This window comes from Molossus molossus, unplaced genomic scaffold, assembly GCF_014108415.1.
Source record: "Molossus molossus isolate mMolMol1 unplaced genomic scaffold, mMolMol1.p scaffold_m16_p_16, whole genome shotgun sequence".
Classification (NCBI taxonomy): Eukaryota; Metazoa; Chordata; class Mammalia; order Chiroptera; family Molossidae; genus Molossus; species Molossus molossus.
In genome coordinates, this window is record NW_023425351.1 from 1,622 (window position 1) to 11,132 (window position 9,511).

At 46.1% G+C, this 9,511-nt stretch overlaps 1 protein-coding gene across 1 annotated transcript; it reads left to right on the forward strand.

Annotated features, from left to right (window-relative positions):
• The first annotated feature begins 2,061 nt into the window (after positions 1-2,061).
• LOC118631760 (phosphofurin acidic cluster sorting protein 2-like) lies at positions 2,062-7,528 on the forward strand. Its single transcript, XM_036264351.1, has 4 exons — positions 2,062-2,486; positions 2,885-2,998; positions 5,336-5,614; positions 5,741-7,528. Exons 1-4 carry the CDS (start codon positions 2,358-2,360, stop codon positions 7,511-7,513), a joined length of 2,295 nt encoding a protein of 764 aa, XP_036120244.1. The 5' UTR covers positions 2,062-2,357; the 3' UTR covers positions 7,514-7,528.
• Positions 7,529-9,511: the final 1,983 nt, after the last annotated feature.

A 9,511-nucleotide genomic window follows, 5' to 3' on the forward strand; every position in this document is an offset into this window, starting at 1 on the left:
GGGGACTATGTGTTTTTAGAAATTTGTCCATTTTGCTTAGATTGTCGAATTTGTTGCTATATAATTGTTCATAGTAGCTGTTAACGATCTTTTGTATTTCCGTAGTTTTCCTCTTTCATTTCTGATTTTGTGTATTTGGATTCTCTCTCTCTTTGTTTCTTGGTGAGTCTAGCTAAGGGTCCATCAAACTTGTTGATCTCCTCGAAAAACCAACTCTTTGTTTTACTGATCCTTTGAATTTTTTTTTTTTTGACTCTATGTTGTTTATTTCTGCTCTGATCTTTACTATTTCCTTCCTTCCACTTGCTCTGGGGTTTTCTTTTTGTTTTCTCTCTAGTTTTTTAAGTTGTGAGGTTAGGTAGCCTACTTGTGATTTTTCTTGTTTCTTGAGGCAGGCCAGTAGTGCTATGAACTTCCAATTTGTCAGAGGGTGGGTAAAGTTCCCTTGGGTGCATTGAAAATGCTATTAGAACCATTAAAGGTTAAACATCATTTTTGTCTCTGTGCCTGCTTCCACTAGAACTAAGCAGCCAATGTGCCACCTAGCACACTGTGAAGGGAGCACAGATTTGTGGGCACCATGCCCACTGCCACCAGAACAGTGGCAGAGGCAGCTGGAGGGGGAAGACAGGGCATTGCTCTCCCATCAGGGTCACCATCGTGGCCATGGATCTGGCTGGACAGCTGACCCTTCTGGGGCCACTGTGGCTTTTACACCTGAGAGTGTCATGATCTGATTTATATATTTTAGAGATCACTGTGATTTATATTTAGATGTCTATTTTTGAAAGTTTTTAATAATACTAATTTTTTTCAATTAGCGTTGCTATTTAACATTGGTTTCAGATGTACCGCATAGTAGTTAGACATTAATACAAGTTACAGAATAATCCCGCCGATAAGTCTCGTATGGGGTCTCTTCATATTGTATTAAACCTATCCACTCTGATGATCTAATCACCCTCAAAGTTCCCCCACCTTTTATTAATTTTTAATTGACTGTATTGGGGTGACGTCGGCTAATAAAACAACATAGGTTTTAGGTATACATCATCTGTATATTGAGTGTTCAAGACCCCAGTCAAGTCTTTTTCTATGAACATTTATCACAGATCTACCCTCCACTACACCCCCACATTTCTCTCTGGAGACCACGGGTGATTTCACATTTGAAATGATATTCGAGATGTTTCCTAAGTGCACTGGGGGGTTTAGACAGATGAAGAGGGTGAGCTGTGCTCCAGGTACAGAGCAGAAACATGGCCGCTGCAGGCAGGAGGGAACACCAGGTACTGGAGCACACACTTTGGGTGCCTGTGACTGAGGGTCAGGGCATGGACAGGACCATCCATGAGGGACGAGACAGAGGGGTCAGAACAGGGGAGATAGGGGCCCTCCATGGGAAGGCAGGGCAAAGGGGGGGCAGGGAACCTTTCATAAAGACAGCAGGGCAGGGGGACAGGAGCTCTTCCATGAAGAGACAGAGAGGTATACAGGGATCCCTGGGAAGGGTCAGGGCAGGGAGGACCAGAGACCTATCAATTTGAAAAAAAAAATATTCTAGAAATTGACCAAAGTACATGACATTCAGAATCCAGAGTTCAGTAATGTTCAGACCTTCCAGTCCAAGACTCCAGCCTTTCACACAGAGTTGGATTGGAAATTGGAGATCCTGACCTATGGGGACGCTCCTGCATATTCCTGAATATGGGGGAGTCATTATGTTCTGGGATCCAGAATGAGAGCACTGGGATGTGCTCCCGCACATGCGTGAACACACACCCATGCGCACACATTCTGGATGTGAAGAGTACAGGTGGGATTGGGACAAAAGCGGACACAGGGGAGGTGACAACAGGCATAAAAAAGGGTTGGACACACCACCATAATAGGACAGCCCTCCTCCAACTTTGTAGCTGTTGCCTCACATGACCCTGAACATCCCCAAGAAGCACCTGCTAGAACAATTTATTGTGCAGGCAGGAGACAGACAGGCCCTGAAAGGCACAGTGACTTATCCAGGATCAAGAAGAGGTGAGAATAGGGGTTGGGTCTGAACGCAGGTCTGTCTCCCCAGATCTAGGACCTGGTTGCACTCAGACCTTCAAGGGGGCTGTGTAAAAAGGTGTGTTGGTGTCACTGTGCACAAAGATGGCCTTCCATGGAGAAAGGTGGTGATCATTCAGTGGGCCAAAGGACAGTCTGTATAGCAGCTATTAGATGAGGGGACACAGGAAAGGCCATCAGGAAATGAGGTCACACCTCAAAAGAACTTAGAACCCTCGTAACCCGGCACCCAACTCCTACCAACTGCCCAGCCACCAGCTCATTTGGTAAGAGACACTTGAGCGTGAAAGATGTTCTCCTGCTGTGTTCCCACTCATCGGGGCTTCTGTTTCCAGAGACCCCGCCGTGAGAGTTTTTCCGGACGTTGGTTGAACCCTCATCTCCGACGTCTTTACCCATTTAGGAGAAGATCGCCTGAGGTAACACGGGGCAGCTTGGGTCGGACCACTCGAGGCCAGGGCAGCTCTGAGAGCCATCCCTGTGCAGCCCACACTCCCTCCTCTTCATGTGGGAGAAGAGGGACATGAAGGGAGGATCCCCAGGGGCAGGAACAGGTTACCGGGTGGTGAATAACCTAGAGGTCCCGTCATGTCCATACGTCAGGACAGGACAGGTGGTGAGGGGCTTCCCAAGAGGCCTCTGTCCTCTTCCATTGGAAATCTAGGTTCTCAGGATATCACACCTTTTCATTCCCAGTGGACGTTTAAAGTCAGTCATGGAGTGAGTGGGTCTGGAATGGAGGGTCACAGGGGTCAGAGAACCAGCGAAAACTGAGCTCTGAGGCTGCTTGTCTGGTGACTGGGAACTGTCTTTGCAGAGCTCCGCACAGGAGAAAGGACAGGAGCTGTCAGATGGGGTCTTCAACTCCACCCCTCCGCAGGAGGCACAGGTGTCCATCACACCTGCAACACTGCAGGACGGCCACCACAGGGTGAGTGTAGGTGACGAGTTGACCCAACTCCAGGACTCCATGCTGTCAAAGGGGACATGGGTTCCAGATGCTGCCCTGCTTCTCCCCTGAGATCCCTTCTAGCGTCTAATTCCCAAAGGAATCTGGGTCCCCATCACCTCCCTGCCACCCACTCTCACTCACAGACCCTTTCAGACCTGATACAGTGTCACTGTCCACACAATATTAGAAATATCAGGAAAGAGACTTTTGCGTCATTGCACTTCACATTCACTCGAGTATTTTTGCATTTTCCTAAACTTCTTTTTTATTATTTACTTATTCTATAAATTGCATTATTTAGAAAATTTCATATCTTTATTGTTCACGACATTACAGGTGGTCCCACTGTTTCCCATTTATCTCCCTCTCCCCTGCTCCCACCTCCCACCCCTCCGCCCTCCACCACACTATTGCTTCTGTCCACGGGTTCTCCACGTATGTATAAGAGTGCTTGGCAATGTCTTTCCCCCTACCTCCTTCGCTGTGACATTCATTATTAGTCTATTCCAAGCTTCCATGACTCTGCAACTATTTTGTTCATCATTTTATGTTTTTTATTAGATGACACCTGGAAGTGAGTTCATGGGATATGTTTCTGTCTCTGACTGGCTTATTCTGCTTAGCATAATACTCTCCAGGTCCCTTCATTCTGTCTCAAAGTGTGATGAGAGATCCTTCCTTTGTAGAGCTGCATGGTATTTAATTGTGCAAATGCACCAGAGCTTTTTTATTCACTCATTTACTGCTGATGGACACTAGGGCTGTTTCCAGATCTAAGCTATTGTACATATCACTGCTATGAACCTAGGGGTGCATATATTCCTTCTCATGGATGTTTCCACGTTCTTAGAATAATATATCCCTAGAAGTGGGAACAGTGGGCAAATGGCAGTTACAATTTGTTTTTGTTGTTGTTGTTCTATATATTAATTTCTTTTTGTTACAGATGTTTCTCATTTTTTGTCCATTGACACCTTCCTCCACTCCCTCGCCCCCACCTTTTCCCCAGCTATGTTATCTATGTTCATTGGTCATGCATACGTGCATGTGAAATCTGTGGTTCATCTCTTCCCCCAAAACCGCCTTCGTCTGAGGTTTTTCAGTCTGTACCCCACCTCTTTGTCTCTGGGTTAATTTTGTTCAGCAGTTTGTTTAGTTCATTATATTGCACACATAAGGGAGATCACGTGATAATTGTCTCTCTGCTTGGCTTGTTTTGCTTAGCATAACACTCTCCAGGTCCTTCCATGCCATCTCAAAGGATAAGAGATCTTTCTTTCTTAGAGCTGCATAGTATTCCATTGTGGACGTATGCCACAGCTTTTCAATCCACTCATCTACTGATGGACACTTGGGTTGTTTCCAGATCGTAAGCTATTGTAGATAGTGCTGCTCTGAACATAGGGGTACATATGTTATTTCTGATTGGTCTTTCGGGTTTCTTTTTGTTAGGTTGTATGAGTTCTCTATGTACACTATTATGTCATCTGCAACTAAGGACAGTTTCACATGCTCCTTTCCATTTGGATGGCTTTTATTTTTTCTACTTGTCAGATGTCTGTGGCTAAAATTCCCAGCGCTACTTGAATAAGAGTGGCAAAAGTGGGCATCCTGTCTTGTTCCTGTTCTCACGGGAAATGCTTTTAATTTTTGCCCATTGAGTAGGATGTTGGCTGTAGGTCTTTCACATATGGCCATTATTAGGTTGAGATATGATCCCTCTATTCCAACACTGCTGTGCGTTTTTATCAGAAATGGATGCTGGATTTTGTCGAAGGCGTTTTCGGCATCTATTGATATGATCGTGTGGTTTTTCTTCTTCATTTTATTTATGTGGTGTATCACGTTTTTTGATTTGTGAATATTGTACCAGCCTTGCATCCCTGGGATGAATCCCACTTGGTCATGGTGAATACTGTTTTTGATGTATTGCTGGATCCAATTTGCTAGTATTTTGTTCAGGATTTTGGTGTCTATGTTCATCAGGGTTATTGGCCTGTAGTTTTCTTTCTTTGTAATGTCTTTCTCTGGTTTTAGAATTAGAATTATGCTGGCATCATAAAACGAGATTGGAAGTCTTTCTTCTTCTTGAATTTTTGAAATAGTTTGAGGAGAATGGGTGTAAGTTTTCTTTTGAATGTCCGGTAAAACTCCCCCATGAAGCCATCTGGGCCTGGGATTTTGTTTGCTGGGAGAGTCTTGATTACATCTTCAATTATTTTGTTACTGGTTGTTTTTGTTTCTTCAAGTTTTCTTCTCTTCCCAGTCCAATTTTGGTGAACTATGTGTTTTTAGAAATTTGTTTATTTCACTTAGATTGTCGAACCTGAGGAAAATTATGAAAGCATCTTTTCTGAGCTGGAGCCCAGCAGTGATATTATGCTCAATCAGGACTTAAACAAGGAGGACTTTAATATGGGGATGCTCCAGAGACAGGGGCAAGGAATGGTAACGACTTTGGCCGAGACATGGCAACCATACATTAAGGAGGACTATGTAGCTCCTGTGCCTATGTTCGTAGTGCCAGAGGAATTTTTGTGTTTTGAGCAGGACCCTGCAGAGCATGTCCCCAAAATAGAAGAAGACCTGGACTTGGAGGAACATTGCTCAGAGCAGGACCCAGCAGAACAAGTCCCTGAAATAGAGAAAGTTGTGGACTCAGTGGTTCATTGCTTAAACAAGGACACTGCAGAGCATGTCCCTGAGGGACAGGAGGACTTTTGGTATGACACGGTGGAGAACTTTATCAACAGTGGCTCAGATCTGGAGGGTGACGACACCATCCTCAGCACCCTTGAGCCAAATCCCAGGGAATACATCAAAGGCCTGCCACACTACAGCTCACAACCAGAGACTGAGAGCATCCACAGTGTCTGCTGTCATAGGGAGCCTCTGAGTCCCGCTGACATGCCCGAGGAGAAGCAGGTCCCAAGAAACAAGCAGCCAAGTGACTCTGTGTCTGACTCGACCTCCAGCACATCCACCCCCCGGGAGATGTTGGCATGGACCCTGGACAGCCAGGAGGTCGAGAATTCCACCAAGGATGTGTCTACTGAGAAGTTGCCCACTAGTGGATACATCACTGAGACCACATCTCTTGTCACCCCCTTCCCCAGGTCTGAGGGGACCCAGGCTGGCCTGTGGGGCTGGAGGACATCCCGGAAGCAGTGGGAGGAGGCATGGCCACAGAATGAGCTGTCCGACAGCCTGGATGAAGAGCTCTGCCTGGACATGCACAGCCAGCTGAAGATCCCCAGGATGACCGTGTTTGACCATCTGAATGATGTTCTCATTGCTGATGACCCTCAGCCCACGAACATCATCCTCGTCAACACTGCCGACTGCCAGGGGCAGTGCCTGTTTGATGCCCTACAGCAGCGCTTGCTGTCCGTGATGTGCACCCGCTCTGAGGCTGACCTCCAGGTGGCCTTCAGCTCTATCATCTCGTGGATAGAAAAAACCTACAGCTGCAGTTCCCAGCTCATGATGCCAGTGAAGATCGTGGTGGTTGGAACGCAGAAATACCTCAATGCCGTGCTGCGGCTCTATGTAGAGCAGCTGTCCCATCAGATGCCTGACTGGCTGGGCTATGTGTGCTTTGTGGTCATCCCGCTGGGTTCACATCCCGTGGCCAGGTACCTGGGCTCCGTGGATCACTACTATAAAATCTTCTTCCAGGACCTGGCCTGGCAGAACATGTTCAACAGAACGGAGGCCCAGATCACCCTGCAGGACACGGTGGACATCGTTTGGAGAATAGCACGGTACATTGTGGGAGCCACTTGTGTCCACCAGCTGCCCATTGCAAAGGCCATGCTCACCAACAAGAAGAGCCCCAGTGAAAAGTCCTTGCTGAAGATCATTCCCTTCCTGGGGGTGGTGAAGTTTGGAATAATGGAAATGTCCTCATGCACATCAGGAGACTCTTACGATGTGGCCCCCTTGGGCTCTAGCAAGCTATTGTCCTCTTTGCCATCCACATCACTGGCCATCAAGGAGGCCTGGGCCACTCCACCTTCCTCCCCATCAGTGAGTGGGAGCCTGTCCTCCAGCAGCCAGGACATCAGCACCCAGCCGATGGGGCTGCAGGTGGATTATTGGATGGCAGCCCAGCCCACAGACAGGGAGAGAGACGTGTCTACCACCAAAAATATGCTCAAGTGCGCCATCCAGTCTCTCCAGGTCAGCAGTCTGCCCAGCAGTGGCGAGGCCACTGCCACACCCACCATGTCCATGACTATGGTCCCCAAGAATAAAAAAGTGATGTTTCTGCCCAAGGAAACAAAGAACAAGGAGGTGGAGTCTAAAAGCCAGACCATCAAGGGCATCAGCCACCTTGTCTGCAGGGCTGAGCATCAGCAGAACATGCAGAGGGTCATCATCAATGGCGTGGAGTGGGACGACGTGCAGTTTCTTCGACTGGAAGCCCAGTGGTCCTCCCACATTACACACTTCCCGATATGTGTCTTCAGAAACTCCAGGTCCACCTTCTAGCCCTGCCCATTGCCTTGACATGGCTGAGCCCAGGAGGGCCTTGCTGCTTTTTACTAAAGACTTTGGATTACTACAAAGACAGACCCGAGAAACACAAAAGAAATAGTCTTAAATGCAAATGTGCTCACAACCTGCAAAGTAACAGTCTTGCCCCTGCTGGGAGCCCCCAACTGCTCAGCTTACTCACCAGAACTGTCTGGCAGGTGGGAGGTCAAGCCAGCAGTTTTGAGCTGGAGAGTCACAGATGTGTTTTGGCCTCAAGACCCATGAACCTTCCAGGGCATAGTGTTGTTACCTTTATGACCTGCCCTCCTCAAAGCCAAGATGCTACTTCCCCAGGGAGCCAACCCTGGCCAGTGCCCAGACTCAGAGCTGGGTGGCCAGAGGCCAAGGGTTGGCCTCTCATTGGAAGCACCTGTGCCGAACACAAAGCCCGATCAGCCCAGCTCTGGGCCCCAGCTTCCAACCAGCCAAGTGACCCCAGCACCACCCACTCGTGGTTTCCCGTACTCTCCAGTCTCATAGAAAGAAACAAAAGAACAAAACTGTATTTTCTTATACTATTTTTCTTATACTATTAAGTTAATATAAAATGTATTTTAAATACATTTAATATAATGCTACTACAATAAATTTAATTTAAATAAAATGGAATTTAACAGTGTGATCCTTCACAGTGTACATTCCAGAAGCATTAAGTGCATTCACAATTTTTCACGACCATCAGTCATCACAACCACTCTGTAGATGCAAAACATTGTCATCCAGACAAACCCAGGGCCTGGTCTCAGTCACTGCTCATCCTCCCCACTCAGCCCCTGACAATCCCTAGTTTTATTCTGTTTCCATGGATTATTGACCTATCATTAATTTTTTGTGGAAGTACAATCATCATATGTGGTCTTTTTGAGGGGAGGGGGTCGAGTTTTTGTCATTTAGTCAACAACAAATAATTATCTTCTAAGTGTCAGGCCATGTACTTGGCACAGGGAATGGAGATAAACCACAGCTCTAAAAAGACACATAAATGAGTAAATAAGCAAACACAATGGGAAGTGTGAAAGGGGGACCACGCTGGGATACACAGAGCAGAGGAAAGTCATCCTGTGGTTGAGGTCCATAGGAAAGAGAAACCTGGCTAGTGGGCATTTTTGTGTGAAGAAAACACAAGGTGATGGTTCTCAGCATGTGGCTGGTGAATTTCTTCCATCTGAATCATCTGCATCACATATCAAACCACAGGTTCCCAGCATTTTCTGCAAAAATGACAATCCAGTGGGTTGGAATTTACAACCTGGGAACTTGTCTTTGAAATTACTGCAGGTAATTCTACTGCAACTTAAAAATTGAGAACCTGTGAGATATGGTTTGCTCCTTCACCTGTATGAAAATGCTCATTTGTGTTGTTTAATGAAAGACTGGCAGTAAAGGGGAAGGGAACTGACATTCACTGAGCTCTGCTGTGGTCTATATATAAGATAATTTAATTCTCATGCCAATCTTATGTAGCAGATATGATTATTATACCCATTTTACAGATAAAGAACTCAGAGTTTAAATAGTTCATTCAATAACACCGAGCTCATGAATCACAGCACTATCTGAACCCATGTTCATTTAACTCTAAAGAATGTTTCTTTTCTTTGCTTTTTAATCTTCAGCTGAGAATATTTTTCTAATTATTTATTTATGTATAGTAGATAGAGTGTGAGGGAGGAAGAATGAGAGAATGTGTGAAAGAGAAAGAAACAGAAACATAGGAGTGTGAGGGACACATTGAACAGTTGCCTCCCACAGGATCATGACTGGGACTGGGGATGGAACTTGCAACTGAGGTATGTGCCCTTGATTGGGACTCTTTGGTCTACAGGCTAATGGTCTAACCACTGAGCCAAAGTAGCCAGGGCAAAGCCTGTCCACTTCCATAACATCATATTGTACCAGGGAAAAAGTTTCCTGATAACATTTCACATTTCTTTTAGTTCTTTGCCAGATCTT

What these genes read in the sequence shown, in the direction of transcription:
- LOC118631760 (XM_036264351.1), top strand. Translation starts at nt 2,358, where the DNA reads ATGTTCTCCTGCTGTGTTCCCACTCATCGGGGCTTCTGTTTCCAGAGA. An exon ending in TTAGGAGAAGATCGCCTGAG is followed by an intron (nt 2,487 to 2,884) that starts GTAACACGGGGC and finishes CTGTCTTTGCAG; the next exon opens with AGCTCCGCACAGGAGAAAGG. An exon ending in TGCAGGACGGCCACCACAGG is followed by an intron (nt 2,999 to 5,335) that starts GTGAGTGTAGGT and finishes TATTTCACTTAG; the next exon opens with ATTGTCGAACCTGAGGAAAA.